The following is a 22,811-nucleotide window of genomic DNA, read 5'->3' as shown; positions in this document are numbered from 1 at the left end:
TAACCAAACACATGTTACCAAGTGTGAGGGTTAATTTTAGGTATACACTTGGCTAGTCTATGGCCCCAACTGTTCCATGTAGATGTTACTATGAATGCATTCATATCGATTATCAGTTGATTTTAAGTAAAGATTCCTTTGACAATGTTCGTGGGTCTCACCCAAACAGTTGAAGGCCTCAAAGTAGAATTATGTTTCCAAGAGAAGAAAAAATTCTGCTTTTAGTGTCTACCACGGAAATCCTGCCTGAATTTCCAGCCTGCTGGATTGTGATACAGATTTCAGACAAAAGGCTGAAATATCAACTCTCCCTTCCTTTTCTATCCTGCTAGATCCTTCCCTATAAATTTTGGATTTGCCAACTTCATAATCATGTGAACGAACTAATGCCTTAAAACTAATCAACCAATCTGTCATAGAAAGAAGTATAACTTTATTATTGTGTTTATTTAGAGATTAAATATGGCTAAGGGAAGAGATTATATATCCATATTCTATCTCACACATGTACACATGCACATACAGGAGTAAGTCAAGAAATATTGCTACTAGTCCACCCACACATGGGTATATTGGAAACAAAACACGTTTAAACATGCCTCTGTGATCTGTTTATGGTTTCAAACAAGTTCTCTTCATAATACCTTTGTCTTAGTCATGTTAAGGTACCTTCCAAAACAAAATCTAATAAAAATGATCTGTTGGGGCACTTAAATTCACGGCAGAGAGCTCAGAATATTATGGTTATTGGTTTCTGGAATTCCAAAGTGATAATCTTGATACAATACTCAAAGAACACCGAACAATTCAATTGTAGGGGCGTTAAAAACAAACAGAAAGCAACACTGGTTAAAAAAAAAGCGGGGGGTAGGAAAGTTGTGTCGAAAAGTTATGTATTATTCCATCAAGAAAATGCACCTGCTCATTCTTTGAGGGCAACAAGGGCTGTCCTAGAAGAATTTTGTTGGGAAACTTTACCTATCCACCCTGATCTGCCTCTTCAGATATTTTTGTTCCCCAAACTCAAAAAAACATTGAAAAGGACGACAATTTGAGTCCATCAGTGATGTGAAAACTGCCATTTTGATGTGGTACCAATCAGTGTGGGATTCTTCAGGGACGGGTTAGATGAAGATGCCGTCAGAAGCCCTTGATGGAAGACACTGAAAAAACTGTAACGTTTTTGCTTAATAAACATTCTATGATTTTATAGCGATGCTTTTATGATGTACCCTCGTGTGTATCTATGTGTGTGCATGTGTGTATGTATGTATACATACACACACTATTGAATATATACATAACTATGGATTATGGATTGTTTCTCTGGAGAACCCTGATTGATAGTGTAAGGGTGGCTACTATGTCATATAGATTTGAAAGGCAAAGCTGCTGTGGTTACCCAAAACCAAACCTATTGCTGTCAGATCAATTCTGGCTCTGAGTGACCCTACAGGACAGAGGAGAACTGCCCCACAGGGTTTTCAAGGCTGCAAATTTTCACAGAAGCAAATTGCCACACCTTCCTCCCACTGAGCAATGAGTGGATTTAAAGCCCAATCTTTGGTTGCGACCCAAGAACTTAACAATGTACCACAGGGCCCCTTGCAGGTAGCTACAGTGCAAAACATCCTCAGAATCGGAGCAAGGGTAAATAAGGAAAAATAACCAGGCTTGATTGTTATTTACTGAGGCACCACGGTGGCAACTAACCAAAACGCTGGTGATTCTAAACCACTGCTGCTCGGAGGGAGAAGATGGGAGGGTCTGCGTTCATGAAGATTGCAGCCTTGGACACCGTGTGGGGCAGCTCCGCTCATACAAGGTAGATGCATGCAGCAACCAAATCGACAATAGTGAGTCTGGTAGTTTTCCTTTTTGTGGCTATTTAATAATATTAAAAGAACTGTAAATTTATGTTCCAGCTCAAATTTACATAATTCCGCTCCATATTTCTATAAATAAGAGGTAGGACATATCATAGCATCTATGGGCTCATCCCACAGTAAGTCGAGAGTAATTACCAGCTAGTATTCAATGGGGTGGCATTAGGTTGTGATCTGCAAAGTCAGCAGTTCAAAACCAACAGCCCCTCCAAGTGAGAAAGACAGAGCTTTCTATTCACAATGTGGTGAATAAATTAGATGGTGTCTGCCTACCAGATAGCCAGGCTGGGGCTTTAAAGGCTTGTCTCCAAACATGCAGCCACCTAGGTGAGATGTCAACTAAGTCCCCATGGAAGAAACACACCAGCATCAGCGACTGAAGGATTGTACATCATCTAATCCAAAGTTGAAGGTGGGAATAAAATAAATCATGTGATCCTAAGTATCAGGGGCTAAACTGTGAGAATCCACTTTGCAGCAGGCTATGGATGAGAGTGGAGCCCAGATACATCTATGGGAACTGCACAGGAAAGAGGCCTCCAGTGATCGCCCTCTCTCCATCAGTGAGGGACGGGAGGAGACGGAGTGCATCCGAGAGATGAGTATAGCAAGTCAAAATGATAAACCCGACTTTAACAGTTAAAATCTTCTCAGTTGATCCCTCCTCTGATGCGTGTTAGGCTTGATCGGGTTTTCAACATTCTGGGTTTTTTTTTTTTTGTTGGCTCATACTGGGATTTATCTCAGATGTGCCATGTCACCGGGGCGAGGGGTGGGCGGGAATCACCCCTTTGAATTTTTGTTACGTTTTCTGTTTTTCAGTATATGAAACCCATGACTGACGAACCTATAGAGACAGCAAAGGTTTCTGGGGGCGGGGGGTGGTGTGGTACAGGCGTGTGGTATGTGTGTATGGGGGAAGAAGGGGCGCTAAAAGGAAGCTGATGTCAAGGAGCTCAGGGAGGAAAAGAATCTCTGAAAACTGACTGTGGTAGCAACTGTACAATATTGCTTGATGTAATTGAACTATGGAATGATCTGTTAACTGTACTAACTCCCAATAAAATGGTTTTGGGGTGGGGGGAAGCAGTTACAGTCTAACAAATCCACAGAGGCAGCTCTGCTCTGTCTACTGGGTCACCATGAGTCAGCACTGACCCCTTGTCAGTGAAGATTCATGAACTTGCATATATTTCCTGACTGATTTACAATATGGTGCCACCTTAGGCAAATCTAGAAAGAAGTAAACAACAAAAACCAAAAGAGCTCATATAGCTAAGTGTTACTACTCAGAGTCAGTTTAAAACGTGTTCCCTCTTAAGACTGAGTCTAAGAGCTTGGGCAAGAAAGTAAACCAGCTGAGCTAAATGACTAATTAGAAATGACAATAAGACAGTCACCACTTTGTTTCACAAATAACTTCCCTTATTTTTCACTCATTCTGTATTTAAACACTCTTTAAATGATCCGACATGACAGCAAACATTTTAACTGTGAATGAGTGAATTAACCTGAATGCATAATAATTATTATTAAAGATAACAAGAATTCAAGTTTTCATATTTCTCCAAAAAGTAATGTTGTTGTTGGCTACCAACTTGACTCTGACTCACAGGGACCCGTGTGACAAGAGTAGACCTGCCCCATAGAATTCCCTAGACCACTCGTTCTGGAGCCACCGGCTAGGAGCAAACTGTGGATTTGTCAGTGAGCAGCCAAGTGTTTAATCATTGTGCCAACTTTCCAAAGTGTCATAGAAGGTATTTTTTCCTCCTCTTCACTTATAATACACTTTTCAATTTCTGATTACTCAAAGGTTTTGCTTTATTATAGTCTATGACTATGACTGATGAGAGAAGGCAGCCGCCATATGGGTTAGCATCGGATGCCCATCCCGAAGTCCGTGAGTGCCCAACGTGCCCACTCTGTTTCCCAGACGGCACCCACCGGCTCCTGACCCGGCATTCTGATTCTGAGACGGAGAAGGGTGTAGAAGAGTGCGCCAGCTGCCATGACAACGGCACAATCCGTCACAATGGCCATCTGCATGCTGTCAAGCAGCTTGGTGGGATGGCCCAGCCCGTAGGGACCTACAACCATGGCACCCCCCTCTCACCCCCCATCTGGGTTGTAGGGTACTCGAAGAATCCCATAATGCACTTTTGCCTACCCCGATCAAGTAGTTACCTTTTCAAGTTCATCCAGCTTTTTGCTATTTTGCTAAAGGCTTCTGAACCTGGGGCTGTCATTGCTTCAAAGTCAACTAACTGAAAAAGAGAGATTCAGAAATGTGATTAAATATGGAGGAGAAAATCTCAGTTTGACATCTGCTCAAACCATTCCAAATAAAAGTCCACAGACTAAGATTTCACATACAACCCCTAGCCCACTTCAACTCCAGCATACCTTCCCTTTGGGAATTTTTCCTGCTACTTCTTTTCCACTTGCCATCAATGCTCCCACTATCACAGAATAAGCTATTACACTGTTGAAATAAAGAACAATTATTAATCATTCCTATTCTATAGCTAATATGCATAAAGCTTACTATGTATTTTCCATCCTGAAGAAGGCTTAATTAATAATTCATTGAGTATTAAAATAACAGTACCTATATTGGCCTTAAAATATTTATTGGGGGGTAGGGAGGGAGGGGAAAATGAGGAACTGATACCAAGGGTTCAAGTAGAAAGCATATGTTTTGAGAATGATGATGGCAACAAATGTACAAATGTGCTTGACACAATGGATGGATGTTTGGATTGTTATAAGAGTTGTACAAGCCCCCAATAAAATGATTAAAAAGAAAATAAATTAATGTACTAAGGATAACTGACCGAAACACATTTTCTTTGAGAAAAAAAATGTTTTTTTCTATTAAGTTTTCTTTCCACAGGGGCTTTCTATTCTAGTGAAATAATAAGTTACAAAAATGTACCCATTTTATTTTTAACATGAGATTTGGCTTCAAAATATATGGGTGCAACATACTTTTCAAATAATCTCAGGCTGCACTAACACACTGATCTGAAACCGATGCCCTCTAAGTGTCCTCTACATGCAAGAGCTCATTCTCTATCTGAATGGTCTATCATGCACCGGTGGATGGTGCGTGGGCAGCACTCAAGAAGCAGTGAGCAGTAGGACAAGCCTCTGGCATTCTGAGCGGGAGTCCCAGCAGCCGGGCAGCTTGGGGCTCAGGGAATGCTGCCGAAAGCTCCCGGGCACCAGAAAAGTGCACGTCGGTACCGGGATGGCTCTCCTGGGAAGGCCGCCCAGTGCTTAGGGATGAGAGACCCATTTAAAGGATGGGGTAAAGGAAGGACAAGAGGACAAAGGCATGGGCTGAACAGAAGAAAGAGCAGGTGTACTGACATAAAGGTATGCAAACAGAGAGGGAAGGCTAGGGAAGAGTGGAACCAGAACCATGAAACATTCCAATGGGTCAGAAAAGAACAGGTGAAACCGGGCGCGATTAGGCTGTGAAATAAACCAGGGCTGGCACTAGCTGCAATGCCTTGAGTTTGGACCCATGCTGGAGGCAGTTTGCTGAGGCTGTGATCAGGTCTAATGGGTGACTTGGTGTTGCACAGAGAGGCGAAGGAAAGAAGCCTGCTGCACGGAGGCAGGCTAGAAAGATTACTGCAGGAGACAAGGCCTGAGCTTAAGGATAAGGAGGAGACACAATCCACATGGTTTAGGGAGTGAACAGTGAATAGATGGGAGATGGAGGGAAAGGGTTAAAGATGAGTGGAGTTGTATTTGCTTCACATACAACCTGTGAGCCAACAGAACTAGTGTGTGGAGAGGGGAAGTAGCTCAATGGCAATGGGTTTGTTTCAGAGATAGGCCTTATACATAACGCATACTCGGTGAACACAGCTAATCATCATTAAGCTGATTGTACAATATGTACGTTCCTGTTTTCTTTCAATGACTCAATATTATTCTAACACTTTGTTACCACATTTAGGAGTCTTACTTTCTAATGCATTCATTAATTAAAAGTAAAGATATTCAAGTATATATTTTTAGCCAAATCATCTTAAGTTTGAATGTGTGCTGGCAAAAGTAAAATACCATTGAAATGAAACATTGCATATGGTGCAGGGAAAAGAGAATTAACAACAACCACCACAACAAAAAACCCCTGATAACACATCTCTTGTTTTAATGGCATTTAAAAACAAACAAAACACCTGATAAATACAAACAAGGAAGCAGAACTTCTTTAAACTTAAAGAAAAATGAAGGAATGGGAATGATGAACCAATGGAATATAACAATTAAGCCCCAAGGGTGGACAATAAGGACTTAGCAAAGATAAAATATTAAAATACACCAAGTACAATGCATGCGTGAATCAACAGATCCCTAGCTTATTAGACCTGTGGCAGCTGCATTCTGAGCACAGCGACCCCAGAGGACAGCGCAGAAGTGCCGCACCAGACTTCTAAGGCTGCAATTTTGCTTTTTCCCCTCAACTTTTTACGTGGCGTTTTATTTTAGACTAGTCACAGTTACAGAAGAGATGCAGCAACCATACAGAGAATATGGCTGTCATCTTGATGGAAGCAGACTGTCAGCTCCTTTCATCCGCAGAGCCACTGGTGGGTTCACATTTCTGGCATTTTCCATTAGAAGTCAAGTGCCTAGTGTTACGCCACCAAGGCTTGCTTCAGCAGAGTTAAGAATACCAAATTAGAACGAGTGTTTATCATTCGAATCTAAGGATATTAAGCATAAAGGAGGGAATTCCTTGGGAATACTTTGCATATTTTGGCATCATATCCAAAAGAGGCAGAAAAAGCATAAGTAAATAAATAAACAAATTAAAATTTTAACTCCTCATGATCCCTGGGACATAGAGTACCCATTATATTTTCTGCCCCTGAGGGTGTGTGGGAAGTCCTGATCCCACTGCCAGAGTGATACCCTGTGCAAATCTAAAGACCAGAGACAACATCAGCGATCTCTGGGGACTGAAATGTAGCAAAATCCAGATTCCAAAACCAAATTCATTGCTGTCAAGTTGATTCTGACTCATTATCTAGAAAATGAAATTCCCAATTCATTAAAAATACCTTCCACTTTAAAAACGGTTTAAACAAAACATTCACAGCACAAAATAATTTGATCTTGAGTTACATTTAAAAAAATGTTTATAATTATAGAGCATCAGTTACCTGGATCCTCGCGAGAGTGGCATTAAATTATAAAAGTAATAAACTAAGGATAAGATTAAGTTACAAACAGCATCAGCCTCCTAGGAAAAAGGAAACATACCCATTAACTTAAAGAGTGGACTATAAACTATCTTTCTATGGGTGATTAGATATCTAGCTAATCATTTATAGCAGGAAAAAGATTGTTTTGTTCCTCCTCTATATAAGACCTGACTTTTTACATTCTTGAATATTCTTTATTTTTTGTATCATTTTTTTCCCCAATGAAAACTCACGGACCAATTTAGAGCAGAATTTCCCCAGCTTACAAAAGAACAACAACAACAACAAAACTTTGACATTTTCTGATAAACATAAAAATCTGCCTCTTTTAATGACATTTGACACGTCAATATATATATTGTAATATGAATAAAATACTTATTAATACCAAATAAGCTTCCCCAATCTACATACACTCCTAACCCCACAAGGATCTAGTAAACCTCCACCCCATCCTGAGAGTTAGTGATCAATATGGTAAATTATGTCCATAAAATGCCTGATGCTTAGCTAAATGTACAAAAGGATTCCAGTCAAAGAAGCGAGGGGACCTTCTGAAGGGCCCAGGCACCTATTCAGCGTGTCTAACACACTGCGGGCACCGTGGCAGACGAGCGACACACAGGCGAGCATGCCAGAGAGCTTGCTCAAGGAGCCTCTGACTCTCGCCAGGGCAGGCGACCGTGGAGGGACGCTCGGCCTAGGAAGTGGCCGTCAGGTGCAAAGGACAGAAAACCTCAACCTCGTTTCCCTGCCAAATAAACTGTATCATAAAATTGAAATAAAAAAACTCATTATAAACATAAGTAACCACCACAGTGATAGGAAAAAAACAGAATATAAGGGGGGAAATATAGACTATGTTCATTAAGTATTAACCGTTTTTCATTAAAATCTTGAAGACCAAACTTATGATACTGTATAGCAAACTTATGATAATATATAGTCACATAGTAGGTTCCAACTATATACATTTGCCATTTCCCCCAAGTACTATGGTTACTAAATTTTTTTAATGAAAATATTAAAAGAGAAATATTTATAGGTCAAATAAAACTGGTATCAGGTATGTTCTACTATAATGAAAGAACAGGAATCTTAAGAATTCTACCCAAGAATCACAGGAAGAGAAGATAAAATAGAAGTAAACAAAGACTTACCCCAAATTCTGACGACAGAATTAATACCTTTCCTTTTGCTGTCAGGTCTTTATAAAGTGCATCTATTTCAGCATGATATAATTGTGTTCTTTCTTCTGTGGTTTGTGTTTCCACAGAAAATAGTATATTACCAACTCTAAAAATACAAGAACGAGTGTAAAAGGCACACATTATACAATCCAGAGTCACACAAAGACAGCCAAAAAAAAAAAAAAGAGAGAAAGCACAAGAGAAACAGATCTAAGAGTCTATCCTGCATTTTTAAATGCAGGCAGGAAGGCATGCTTCCTAAGTATGCAACTATTTATATAAAAGCTAAAGGTTAATTGCTATCCTGCTTATTCCAACCATATGCATATTTTATATGCGCTTAAGCTACTACAAGGAAAATAAATATACTTAATAAAAATGTATGTAAATGACTAGCAAATATTTCATCAAACAGCTATTCCATTATGATTGAAAATGAGGATCAAGAACTATGCTATGAGGAAGTTCAGGGAGTACATTTTAAAATTAAGTTTCTGCTGCAGGCTACGTAGCTGGAAGATGTAAATCCTTAGATGCTTTGGGGAAAGCACACCACACTTGCTGCTCTGGAGGGGGAGTAGCAAGGCCATAGGTTCTTACAAGGCCACATGTAGCTCCATCACATAGCTCATCCGGAGCCCAAATGTAGGAGCAACTAGATCTACATTTGAAGACACGAAATAAAAACCAGGATATTGATAGGGAGTGACCTGAAGAGTCAATCCAACTATTATTTTATGATGGAAAAATAATGGAGATTGGAGAATTATATTCTTTGTTTAGATGTAACTTAGCTAGAAATCCTCCACAGAGGTAACCTGGTGCTAAACCCCTCTCTCTTGTCTTACAGAGTATCCTATGGTAGTGTCTGAGTTTCCTCCCTCCCTTCACTAAGGGCCAAGAGCAGCAATATCAGGTCTGTTTCCTTGAGATTCAGGGTCCCTAAGTAATGGAAGCTCTGTAACACAAGATCCTTGTTAAAACAAGACTCTGTTTCCCTAGCTTGTACCTGTCATTCCAAGATTTGTGTCTGTCTCAAAGAACTGGTTCACTCAACCTGTGCGTGTGTACACACACACACAACCATATATACTCGAGTATACGCCGACAATATCAGCCGAGGCACTTAATTTTACCACAAAAACGACATTAAAACTGTGCTGAACAACTCGGCTAATACACAAGTGCACACACACACACAATTGTGAGAACAGAGGGAGGGGAAGAATCAGCATTTGGGGGAAGGATTCCCTGTCCCCATCTCTCCTCTCCTTTCCAATGCATGTGAAAGTAAAACTTAAAATCTTTGAATCCACCTGGTATCTGTAATTTAACAATGGTGACCGGGCAATGTGGGCCCTCTTGGTGCCCACCCTACAGCATCTTGGCGACCACAAAGGGATAATTGCAGGAACCTTCTGGTAAGCTGAGAAACCCCCTTTAGGGAACATTTCCCTGCTGGTTGGGAGGCTCCTGCACATTACCCAGATTAGGGAGGCCAGGGACAGGAGCCCTGAAATCTCTCTTTCACCAAGGCCCTTAACCCTGAGGGCTCTCTTCATGCTGCTGCTCCTCCATCTCTCAGTTGCCTTCATCCAGGATTCAGGATTCTCAGCCTCTGGTTTGGCCACCCTTCTGAGTAAGTGTATTCTTTGTGTCCGGTAAGCACACTTTTGTATCTGTAAAGGCCCCAAATCTGTCTCCACTGGAAGATTGAAGCTAGGCGATCTCTGTGCCACTGGCAATCTGTTTAAGAGATCTCTGCATGTCTGCTCTGTTGGGCTGAATCTGGGAGATCTCATCTGTCTCTGTCAATCTGATACTGAAATAAGTTTGTAATTCTAGTTTGTTGGTGGGCCAATCTCCTGCTATGGTAGAGGAACCTTTCTTCTGGGGGCTGATGGCTCTAGGGCTGTCAGTTCTTTCATGGCGGTGCCATGTGAGAGACCTTTTACCTATGGGCTAGTTTAATATTAGCCATCTGTTTTGGAACAGATTTATTTCATCTGACCAGCTAGCCTTGTGCCATCCAACTGTAGCATAACTCGTTTAGAAAGATATCTCTTCTAAAGTCTCAAGTTGAGTGACTGAAAGACTAGCTCCCCTGCTTCTCGATAAGGGGCCTTTGTGTAAGGCCCCAGTGAACTAGGGCCTTTCTCTTGCAGACAGTGCAGGCTCATCTCACTTTCTTGGTTAAGAAAAATAAGGGCGAGGGGCAGGGAGAAGGGAAAGATCAACTACATTTCTATTTCATAACCTCAGAAACCACGCAGCAATTTTTGCTACATCACAGCTGTCCCTCTGAGTTAGTGTCAACTTAGTAACCAAGTGTATGCTAAAATGTAAACATTGGGGGGAATCTTAGGAACTGAACTGGGATAGAAGAGAAAAAGTTAAAATCAAGTGAAGCACATTTCAGCAGTGCACATTAAATAACTTTAAATTATTTATGAATTAAAAATATTTGCTGTGATTAAGGTCATACAGTTAATAAATATAGTTACATATGTATACATGTAAATATCTTCTAAATAGTAAGTTCATTTTTTTCTAACTGTAAAGCATGATTATAAGCAGCCTACAAGAACTCATTGTTTAAAAAAAAAACTCACTGTTAAATATCATGAAAACTGTAGCTGTCTTAGTGAAAGTTTAATTATGAAGAATTGTTTTAGGCCATAAAGATAAAGGGTTTACTGCTAGTCTAGAAATATAACTCATTCTTTGAATGATCTGATTTCTAGGAGGGGGGTGGGTTAGATTTACCAGACCGCATGGTGTCTCAGAAAGAGCTGAGGATCCAGCAAAGGGACAACTTGAAACCATTCCTCCCATGAGGTCATTAACACTTACAGGAAGACAGTTAAACTACTGTGAATGTGGGGCATGCGTCTTATGAGTGTCTGCAAGTACAGCATGGGTGATTGCTGGTCTGATTCTTTTGGAGCTATCTGCTTGCCTATCGATTCCATGGAATTTGCCTTTTGATTAGTGCCCTTTCGGGTTAGTTTGTCTGCCTTCCTTTGAAATGTGTATATCACACTCTATTAGTAAAGTGTAACATTTAAGGCGAAAACCCACTGAGGGAACATAATTTAACCTGAGCGGAGGGGCTGGAGAAGAGACAGAAGGTAAGTTTTTGTATTTTGTTTACTTGAGAAGGAAAAAGAAAGCAGTCTTAGAACGGAAGGTCCGGTTGCGTCAGAATGTGAAAGACGGCAAACTCGGACTTGTCGGTAAGTAATAAACCGAAGAAAGTGAGTGATAGAAAAGTTTGTTTCAAACAAGAGGCAAGAAAGAGATTTGAAACCTCTGTGGCACTGAGTAAATTATTCTTAGAATAAAGAAAAATATTCTTGGAATAAAGAAAAGTTGTGAATCACTGCAAATTATTGCCTGGTTGATTGTATGTTCTTTTTTTTTCTTCTATCATTTTTTAAAAATCTTTTTATTGGGGCTCATAAGGCTCTTATCACAGTCTGTACAAACATCAATTGAGCAAAGCACCCTTATACATTCGTTGCACTCGTCATTCTCATAATTCACCTTTCACTTGGGTTCCTGGAATCAGCTTGGTTTCCCTTTTTTTCCCCGTCCCCCTCCCTCCCCGATCCCACCCCTGGTCCCTTGATAGTTTATAAATAATTATTATATCTTATCTTACACTCCCCGGCGTCTCCCCTCACCCGCCTCCCCATTGCCCAATGCAAGCGATCATATTAGGTGTATTTGGTCAGTGGAAGTAAAGTTGAGGAAAAGATTGAAAATAGACCATTAAAAGTTTGGTAACTGAAGGCTGGTGGTATCTGAAATGTTTGGATGTGATTATTTTGAGATGTTTCCTTTTATTAGTTGACTTTGTCTGGTTTACATTAATTTATCTCAAAAATTATAATATGCATTTGTGAGTATGTTTACTGTGACTCAGCCATGGCCATGCCAAGCTTTGTCACTTACTGATGAACTTTTGATTTGTTGATGGTGCCCGGCTATCAAAAGAGATAGCGTCTGAGGTCTTAAAGGCTTGAAGATAAACAAGAGGCCATCTAGCTCAGAAGCAACAAAGTCCACATGGAAGAACACACCAGCCTGTGTGATCACGAGGTCCCGAAGGGATCAGTTATCAGGCATCAAAGAACAAAAAATCATATCACTGGCTGCACACCTCCATGATATGATCGCTGAAGACAAGCGGGTGCATAAGCAAATGTGGCGAAGAAAGCTGATGGTGCCCGGCTATCGAAAGAGATAGTATCTGGGGTCTTAAAGGCTTGCAGGTGAATAAGCAGCCATCTAGTTCAGAAGCAATAAAACCCACATGGAAGAAGCACACCAGCGTGTGCGATCACGAGGTGCCAAAGGGACCAGGTATAAGGCATCATGAAAAAAAAAGAATATATATATATATATATATATATATATATATATATATACACATATATATGTGTGTGTGTGTATATACCATAGTGAATGAAAGGGGAAGTGCAGAGTGGAGACCCGAGGCCCAAGTGTCGACCACTGGAGATCCCCTCATAGAGGGGTTTAGAAGAGGAGATGGGTCAGTCAGGGTGCGATGTAGTACCGATGAAGAACACAGCTTTCCCCCAGATCCTGGATGCTTCCTCCCCTCAACTACCATGATCTGAATTCTACCCTGCAGGACTGGATAGGGCAGAGGTTGTACACTGGTGCATATGGGAGCTGGAGGTACAGGGAATCCAGGGTGGACGATACCTTCAGGACCAGGGGTGTGAGGGGCGATGCTGGGAGAGTAGAGGATGAGTGGGTTGGAAAGGGGGAACTGATTACAAGGATCCACATGTGACCTCCTCCCTGGGAGATAGACGGCAGAGAAGTGGGGGGGGAGGGAGACTCTGGATAGGGCAAGATATGACAAAATAACAATCTGTGGATTATCAAGGGCTCATGAGGGAGGGGGGAGCGGGGAGGGAGGGGAAAAAAAAAAGAGGACCTGATGCAGAGGGCTTAAGTGGAGAGCAAATGCTTTGAGAGTGATTAGGGCAAAGACTGTATGGATGTGCTTTATACAATTGATGTATGTATATGTGTGGATTGTGATGAGTTGTATGAGCCCCTAATAAAATGTTTTAAAAAAAAACAACAAAAAATACCAATGTCCAAAGCAGAGAAGAGGGTGGGGGGAGACGTCAGACAGTGTAACATATGACAAAATAATAAGTTATGAATTATGAAGGGTTCATGAGGTAGGGGGAGTGATGAGGGAGGGGAAAATGAGTAGCCGATATTAAGGACTCAAGTAGAAGGCAAATGTTTTGAGAAGGATGATGGCAACAAATGTACATATGTGCTTGACACAATGGATGTATGTATGGATTGTGATAAGAATTGTACGAGTCCCCAATAAAATGATTTAAAAAAATACCAATGTCCGATAGAGGTTTATTTACATTATTTCTCCAGCTGATAATGGTGCCTTTACAGTGGACCATAAGAATATGTAATGTATGCCTTAGACGTATGAATGGATCTTGAACTTACACTTGGTCTAAGCCTTAACCGAAGAACAATTTGTTCTTATGGGGGTACCCCTTGTGCATTGATCACTGAAGATGTAAGTGTATGGCAATGTGTTAAAAAAAAAAATCAGATGGTGCCCAGCTATCACAAAGAATGTGTCTGGGGTCTTAAGGCTTGGCCCCAAACAAGCAGTCACTTAAGTGAAGTGTTAGCCAAATGCACACAAAAGAAGCACATCAGCCTGCAGTGGTCAGAGGATTATTAATAGTATAACCCATAATCAGAGGGAAGAATTGTATTCAAGCTCAAATCCCCAGTACTTCAAAGGTTATGACCATGAGGGGCAAGATCCACTGCAAAGTTCTCACATAAATTCAGTGCCTACTGAGTTCCTTCTGATCATCAACCACGAATATTTCCACCCTCAACAAATCTCACAGATACGAGAAATTACTATGAAAAGTGGGGGATGATAGAGAGTGACCTGAAGAGTTAAGCAACTATTATTTTATGATGGAAACATAATGTGGTTAGGAGAATTATATTCTTTGTTTAGAGGTAACTTAGCCAGAAGTCCTCCACAGCTGTGACCCTGAGCTAGGCCCCTTATCTTATCTCATAGAATATCCCGTGACAGTGTCCAGGCTCCCTTCCTCTTCTCACTAAGGGCCAGGAATTGCATACTAAGTCTGTGTCCTTGAGAGTTAAGGTCTCTAAGGAATGGAAGCTCTGTAACACAAGATCTGTTTTCCTAGGTTATAGCTGTCATTCCAAGATTTGTGCATTTCTGAAAGAACTGTTTGATTCAGCCTGTATATGTAGTCTGTGAGAACAAGGGGATGGGGAGATCAGCTGGGGGGAGGATGCCCCCTTTCTCCTTTCCCACGCATGTGAAAATAAAACTTAGAATCTTCTGAATCCACTTGGTTTCTGGCAATGGTGAGCAGGCAATGTGAGCCCTGTTGGCGCTCACCCCACAACAACATGACTCAAGAGAAATGGCCTGAAGATGGAGCTCTAATGGGATGGGATGACCAGAAGCCCAGAGATGGAGAAATGGAACAAGAAGCCATCCAGACTGATGAACAGACCAGGCTCCTTTAGGAAAATGGCGCACAGCGTACGCTGGACATCCTGTTTGAGGTCATAGGAAGAAGTCTTTGAGCGCCTGCAGAGGGAGTGGCTTGGGTGCCTCCAGACAAAGGGAAGGTGGGCTCTGAGTGGAAGATAGCTGCCCACTGGAGACCTTTAGGAACATTAATGTGGTGGTGACATGTAGATCAACAGAACAGATAGGGACACCAACTATGAGTCACTTTGAGAGGTTATGAAGCCCAGAGCATGGGCACGGACAAGGAAGGAGGTATGAATAGTTGAAAACAAACAAACAAACAAACAAACCCCCAAGCCCAAACTCACTGCCATCGAGTCAATACGGGCTCCTAGGGAACCCCCTGCGGGTTTCCAAGATTGTAACTGTTTGAGGGAGTAAAAAGCCCAATGTTTCTTCTGCGGAGCTGCTGCTAGTTTCAAACTGTAGACTCTGAATTGCAGCCCAGCGTGTAAGCACTGTGCCACCAGGGGAAAGAGGCTACCCTTCTGAGGAACCAATTTTATATACTATTTTATTAAGTACTTCTTTTCTACCTGGGCTGCACATGAAGGTATACCTCATGGACATGGACAGTGGCAGGAGAAATGCTCACCAAATGTTTTCAGCCAACCTGACACTCCTCTTCAGGGGAAAGTACTTTTTGTGGGAAGGTATTTTGATTAAGTGGGTTGGGCTGGAGACACTTCAAAAATAAGGACAAGCAAGAAAATTTGAAAACTGTTAAATGTGTGTATAGAAATGAGGGCCTGTGTGAATCAGTTCTGACATGGAACCTGAAGTAGAGGGTTTTTGTTTGTTTGTTTGAGAGAGAAAAGCATGTAGAAAAGCCAGGGCCCTAAAGGCAGAGAAGCCAGAAGAATGTAAGCCACCTGCCCACCATTAGACGGGGAGAAATCACTGGGCGTGGCTCTGATGGTCCACAGGCTGTGAATCTGCGGAACATGCAGGTGCCTAGTGGGCAGGAGCAGGGGGAGGAGAGGAGAGGAGAGCTCAAGGTAATGTCGTCTAAAATGCAAAGGATATGCAGGCACCACGGTGACATCCCAACCCAAACCCATGGCCATTGAGAAGGCTTCCCCACAGCAAGCTGGGAGGATCGAGCAGAACTGCCCCATAGGGTTTCCCCACAGCTGGTCACCACAGCTTTTCCCTGCAGAGTGGTTGATAAGCGAAAATCACCAACTTGTCAGTGAGCAAGCTGAGTGCTTAAGCATCGTACTACTAGGGCTTTTGGTTTGGATATCAGATGTATATAAAAGTATAGTGCTATTTATAACATTTAAAAAGGACACCTCCTCCCCAGAAAATGGTCAACAACAACAAAAGTAAGGGAACCTCTTGAATATCGATAGAGTGGGACACTATGCAGTGATTATAAATGCTTACAAGAATACGACATGGAAAATGCTCAAGATGAAGTAACAGAAAGGCTTTAAAAATCAGGTTACCAAACAATATAGCATAATCACATTTTTAAAAAAAGAATGATTTTTATTAAAAATCTAAAATATTATAACATCTGTAAGAGTTCCCAATAAAATGATAAAAAATCTCTAGCGCTTTGCTTATTTATATATTCCAAATGTTTACTAATATGACTGCATTTACTCTTGTAATACATGTAAACCTATATTACAAAAACAAAACTTTACAAGGGCTTCACTTTGCCATTGTAAATCTTATTTTTGTTTTGTTAGTAAATGACTTTTGAAACTTCCTGAATACAGACGAATGCTTTACACAAACTGTTAAGATAATATGCTTAATATCCATAAAGCTATTAGATACAGCACAGTCAGAAAAGTGATCTCCAGATGGGTACCCATAGTATAATGTTCATAAGCATATCAGTTGTAGCCAAACCCGGGACCATGATCATTTTATTTCAGGACAAGAGCGAACACCCACTATTGCAGGGGCCGTGGGTTATCTACTGTGGCTTCTCTAGCCAAAGCCTCTTGCCCAATGATCTTTTCCTGCACGGGTCTGGTACAAAGGTGGGGGAAGACACTGATAGGATTCACCTGTGAGTAACTGTGATTAGGATTCACTGGAATGTCATCCTGCTGCGTATTAAACGAGCTCTCTGAGAAGTAGGCGGTGGGGATCACACTACCAGCAAGAGCCAGGAGTGGAGCCTGTCCTTTGGACCCTGAGATTCCTACACAATGAACATCCGGATCCAGAAGATGCCTGTGACATCAGAGGAGCAGCAGCAGCAGAACCAGGAGCCAGAGCGGTGCATTTCCCTGCCCACAGAGCAAGGGAAGCTGAATGCTTTGGGGTTTGAGGCTGGCTTGTGGAGTGGGGTGCCTCTATGCACTCACTTAGGGGAGCTGCGACTGCTGACCTACAGGAGCTTGAGCTGAGTGCCTTTGCTTTGGTGCATTTAGTAGTGCTGAAAGATCTCTGTAACATGTCCTGATGGACAACTGTATACTGAGCATTTCCGACTTGGATTACAACTTCCTTGCATTACTAACTTCCGTCACCAACCCGTTAGTCATGAGTAATGTCAGTGAGTTCTGGGTAGCCATCGCAATGGATGTCAGAACCTAGCGATAAGAGGAGAATAACAGACAAGACAACACAACTATAATAGTTTTTGGTAGAGCCATGCACATGCATACTTCTGACTGTAAGTTTCCACTTCACACCCACACCGCCAAAGCATACATACTTGTCTCCTGTTATAGTGATCGTGAAGCCATCATATTCCTTCCCTGGATCTTTGAGGCTGGGGACTTTTGTGTTGACAGTGAACCCATCCTTTGTTTTAGTGTTAAACTGCTTTCAGGAAAGAAGAAATTGATGTTACTTGTCTTTAGTTAATCATAACCCCCTTCTGCATTTTTGTAGTGCTGCTCCAACCTGAATGTGTAGAAAGAGAATCGCAGAAGTCGCCTGCAGTTGGTTACTGAGGATTCCCTTCCTGTCCCCGTGCCCATGCCAACGCTGGCAACCACTGTGGCACTCTCCCCGGGCCCTGCTGCAGTCCGGCTGCGGCTCAGCACAGAAGGCATCAGCCCTTCTACTCAGCAAAGGGCTCTGCTCGTTTCAACCAGCTCTAATCCTCCTTCCTCCCGTGCATCGTTCTCTATAAACAGCGAGCTTGATTATCAGTGGAGTAGCTGTACTCAATATACTAAAAAACAACTTATGTTCATGTTAGTGCTCCTTCCAAAGCACTCTGGGCCTAGTAGGAATTTTCTGAAAAGTCCCTCGGATTATATTCACCAAGTGGAGAATTCCATTTACACACGCCCCCTCCTCTCTGGCTCTGCAGACCACTCTATGTCAAGGGGAGAGCACAGGAGCCGTAAGAATGGCCTTTAGGGAAAATGAGCACGAAGGCAGCTCCAGCTGTCCATTTTTGTGTTTGTTCCCGTTGCTAAGGATACACACACACCAATTCAACAGTTTCTGTGTGAAGGTCGACTGCATCCTTTTAGCTGTGCAATCCCTGTCAGACTCCTTTCCTAAATTGTCCTCTGCATTAACATGAACTCACTGCTCGCAAAGGTTCCTATTGAATCTTCTGAGTTGCTGTTCTAATTTGACCCCGAATACAGAGTTCTTAAAAGAGTGTAAGACTCAAGGCAGCTATTGTTTAATAGCTAACCTCAACTTGTTTTAAGAAGACTTCAGGATATTGTTGAGGGTTAATCTTTGAAACTTAATTCAAAAACATCAGATGTCAACTTTTTGTTGACAACGTCTGCAATAATACTGAAATGCCAATAGTCACTCTGTCCACTGCCCCCCAAAAGTGCCCCTAAATTCAGTTATTTATTATTGTCATTTTGTTAGGATCAATGGACTGGAACTAAGAGCACTGACAATGAAGTAAAAAGCAATCCTGCTTCATATGACGAGCATAGGTATGCATAGGTATAGCTTCATATGCGAGCATATGGCGGGAAAGGTAGTTTAAACAAGCAAGACAGATTAGGTGTCCACTGCGGGCCCAGAGAACACAGGTGGGAAACTGGAGGAGAACTGGGGCCTCAAGCACCGGTAGACAACAGTGGGAAATGAAACAGGAGAATCTGTCACTAAGAACAAGATTTTTATAAGGAATACACAGTATGGAAAAGGAGAAACTTCGTTAGACTCTGACTATATGCCAATTTTCATTTAATTCACACAGCATCCTTGTAAAATAGGGTATGAACTTGCTCTTAACAGATGAACTAAAGTTGGTGAGATTAAGTACCAAACTTGAGTGACAGAGTAAGAATTAAACCCAGTCCTTTATGACTCTAAACTTTACATTATTTTCTCATATTCTTTTCTATGAAATCTAAAGTGCATTGAAAGTTGGCTTTCCAAATTCTGGGAAGATGTTGTCATAAAAAAACAACCATTGTTCCAAACCTCCCTCACAAATATAAAAAAATACAAGAAACTAGTGCTGGCCTTTGAGGGACTCTGGAACTATGAAGTGCAGGAAAGCAGTGGGGAAATGCAGACGGGCAAGAATCAACAAGTCCCATAAGGGTAGGAAAAAGCCTCTCCTATGGTCTCTGCCCCTCCTCCAGCCAGACAGGTTGCCATCTGCTGTCTATACAAAGACAGGGTGCCATACTTCTTCCCTAAAACCAACAAGCAGATAGAGCATGGGGAAAAGGGGGTCCATTTATACTCTAAATGCCCAGACACCACTGGTTTCAAGCTGACTGTGAACTGCTCCAGAGGGAGTCCACTCAGTAGACTGTCCTCCTACTCAGGACTTCACTTACCTCCCTGCACACTCCATAGCTCAGGCCCCTAAGCCAACAGGGCAGCCCTCCCAAGGGACCAGCTGTGGTCTGTCTGCTCCCTCTTTTGGGAGACACAAAGGACTGCTGACTTAGGCTGCTGGGTGCTGAAATCAGGCATCTTTCGTGGAGGCTACACCCATAGACAACATCCTGACCCGAAGGGAGAGCAACAAGACAGATTCCGTGGAGATCCATGTGGAGTGGGACAACACTTCCCCCACCCACACTCACCTGTAAGCCTGGTGTGAATTGTTATGTAAGGGTCCTGCAGCGGACTCTGCTCCCATGTCAGTACATACTCCCTATGAGTCCACAGCTCTGGCCTCCGAATCCAACACTTACATCTCCCTGAGGGTCAGTCAGGATTCGTTGGCTGCCATTTCCATTGGGGACTGAGGATTGTTGACTGAGGCAGAAGTGTTGAATGGAGCCTGCACTTGGAACCAACCATCTACTGGGGAAGGCTCTGATAGCAATAAGTCAGCCTTCCTGTAGATATGGCCAGAGCATGACACACCTTCTCCCACCCAGTCTGGTGGAAACTGCAACAGAAAGCTCCTGTGGTGGAGTCAGTCCCCACAGTTAGCACTGGATCTGCTTCCCATGTACTTCATAGCTTAAGCCTCTGAAACCAGCAAACAGACCTCCCTGGGGATGAGTGTGGTTCTGTCTGCACCCCCCTAAGGTGGTTGCTGAAGACTGTTGACTGAGATTGCCGTTTGCTAGGAGTAGGCACACTCATAGCCAGTACACTATGGGTTGGGTGCTGTTAGCAACAAAGCAGACCTCCCAAAGGGTCCATATTCAGACTACTCCCCGCAACCAGTCACTGCCAGCTGGAGAATGACTTGAACTCCCACAGAGGTTCCCTACAATGGAGTCAGGGGGCAAGCTACTTAACTGGAGACTGCTCCCCTAACTCCTACAGGGAAACTGAGACTACAAAACACCAACAAGATCCTTTCTTAGAGGTCCTTCTGGAGACATGCCACAACCGATACCTCCTGAACCAGAGGACAATCTGCTAGTGCTCTTTCCCTGAATTCTAGCTCAGACTAATAAGTAGCCTCTACAGACCAAAGAAAACTCTGGACAAAACCAGAGGGCACCACCCAGCCTGAAATGAGACTCAATGGGTGTGGGTTTTCCAATGGAAATGTGATTGCAGAACAGAGTAGGGAAGGGAGTAATAATGAGAGAGGGGGAACTGCACCCCCTGGAGGACAGATTGATTAGTACATGCTACATTGCCCGAGTCGGAATTCTTGCTGGCGGGCAAATGGACCACAGTGTGTTTGTTCACTGGTGTGTTTGGGAGAGATTAAAAGTTGAAAAGTGAGATTTGGAACTTTAAAATGCAAATTAAACCCAGAAGGGAGAAGGAACTATCAGAGAAATGGAGAAACGCAATATGCAGGGCCCATGGCTCTGCCCATCTAAGAGTTTCTCCAGCAGAAAATAGTATGGGCGAAACCATCAAACACTGGGTAAAACTGAGTATGTTTAACCTTAGAAATTCAGGGCCCTAACAAAATAATCACAAGGCACACAAAGAAAAGCGATAACAATGTCTCATCCAAATGAGCACGACAAAAGGTGTAAAAGCACATCTGGAAATGACCAATAATGTAAAAAATAAAGACTATAACAATGTTAAAAGATAACTAAAGAACTAAGAGAAAACATAAAGGGCTAAAAAAAAAAGGATCTAAAATGATCTAAAAAAATGAGGATCTAAAAAAGGAGACAATGTAACTGAAATGAGAAACGCAATAGGTTAGACCAACAGATTTAATCAAGCACGTTGAAGGGTAAGAGAATTGAAATTATGCCGAGGAGGCTGACTGCAATAGACGGTGAAGCGCAGTAGGAGCAGCGGCTCAAGCAGTCTGAGCATGGATCAAGGCAGTGGTTCCCAGCCTTCCTAAGGCCGCGGTCCTTCAATACAGTTCCTCATGGTGTGGTGACCCCACCCCAACCACAAAATCATTTTGTTGCTACTTCATAACTGTAATTTTGCTACTGTTATGAATCGTGCGACCCCTGTGAAAGGGTCATTCAACCCCCAAAGGGCTCGTGACCCACAGGTTGAGAACCGCTGGATTTTAGAACGACAAGAAGCCTACTGTGTACATCACGGGGATTTCAAAGGAGATGGGAGAGAGAAAAGGACAAAAAGAATAGTTGGAGAAATAATAACAGAAAAATTCTCCAATCTAATGAGGGATTTGAATCTACAAATCCATAAGGTCAAGGTACCCAAGCAAGAGAAACCAAAGACATCTACATCAATGCACATCAGTCAGGCTCTTACAGTTTAAATTCCTGACCGTAGTGACACAGAAACCGCCACATAGAAAGGATCTAAAGACGATTAAATACTGATTTGTCCTCAGAAACACTGAAGGCCAGAAGGAAGTGGAGTGATCTATTAAAGTGCTCAAAGAAAAACAAGCACACAAACAGTGAACCAAGACTACTTACTATTCCCTTCCTGAAACTGTCCTTCAAAAGTGAAGGTGAGATGAAAACATTTCAGACAAGCAGGAGCTAAGAGAGTTACTGTCCACCCGAATGAGCCTGCCTGAAACACCAAGTGGAGATTTGAGATGGAAGGGAAGAGACCCTATAAAAATAATTTAAAGCAATACATCAAAAGGTTCATAACAAAAGAACGATATGGATAAATAGAGGGTAAAGTTAAGTACAATTATACTTAAGTATACATAGGTATAAGGTAAAGTATTCATGCTTGAAAATTCTAAAACTTGTATTCTTCATGTTTTTAATTATAAGTACATTTAAAAAAGGGATTATATGACACATGAACTATAGACATGATTAGTGAAAAAACAACAAAATGTGGCAGAGAGGAACAGTATATAGAATTTGTTCTATGTTATTGAAGTGATGTTGGTACTAACTTACCCTACCACCCACTGCCATAAAGCCCATTCTGACTCAAAGCAACCCTATAGAACAGAGCAGAATTACCTCACAGGGGCAATTCTGTCGATCTTTCTGGGAACAGAACATCTCATCTTTTTTGTGTGTGGAGCCACTGGAGGGGCTAAAATACTGACTTTACAGTTAGCAGCCCAACACATAACCCACTACACCACCAACTCTCT

At 42.1% G+C, this 22,811-nt stretch overlaps 1 protein-coding gene across 2 annotated transcripts in view; it reads right to left on the bottom strand.

Moving 5' to 3' along the window:
• Positions 1-22,811, bottom strand: part of TTC13 (tetratricopeptide repeat domain 13) — a 108,201-nt gene that overhangs the window by 1,735 nt on the left and 83,655 nt on the right. Inside the window, exons 18-22 of one of the 2 annotated variants that reach the window (XM_075531910.1) lie at positions 17,598-17,707; positions 8,275-8,410; positions 7,073-7,152; positions 4,293-4,371; positions 4,074-4,153 (exon numbers count right to left, since the gene is read on the bottom strand). In XM_075531910.1, the coding sequence (XP_075388025.1) occupies positions 4,074-4,153; positions 4,293-4,371; positions 7,073-7,152; positions 8,275-8,410; positions 17,598-17,707 (485 nt within the window). The remainder of the gene's footprint in view (positions 1-4,073; positions 4,154-4,292; positions 4,372-7,072; positions 7,153-8,274; positions 8,411-17,597; positions 17,708-22,811) is intronic. The other variant, XM_075531916.1, reaches the window with a different exon arrangement.

Source organism: Tenrec ecaudatus, chromosome 1 (assembly GCF_050624435.1).
Source record: "Tenrec ecaudatus isolate mTenEca1 chromosome 1, mTenEca1.hap1, whole genome shotgun sequence".
Lineage (NCBI taxonomy): Eukaryota > Metazoa > Chordata > Mammalia > Afrosoricida > Tenrecidae > Tenrec > Tenrec ecaudatus.
The sequence above is the reverse complement of the archived record's forward strand: the minus strand, read 5'-3'. Positions and strand labels throughout refer to the sequence as shown.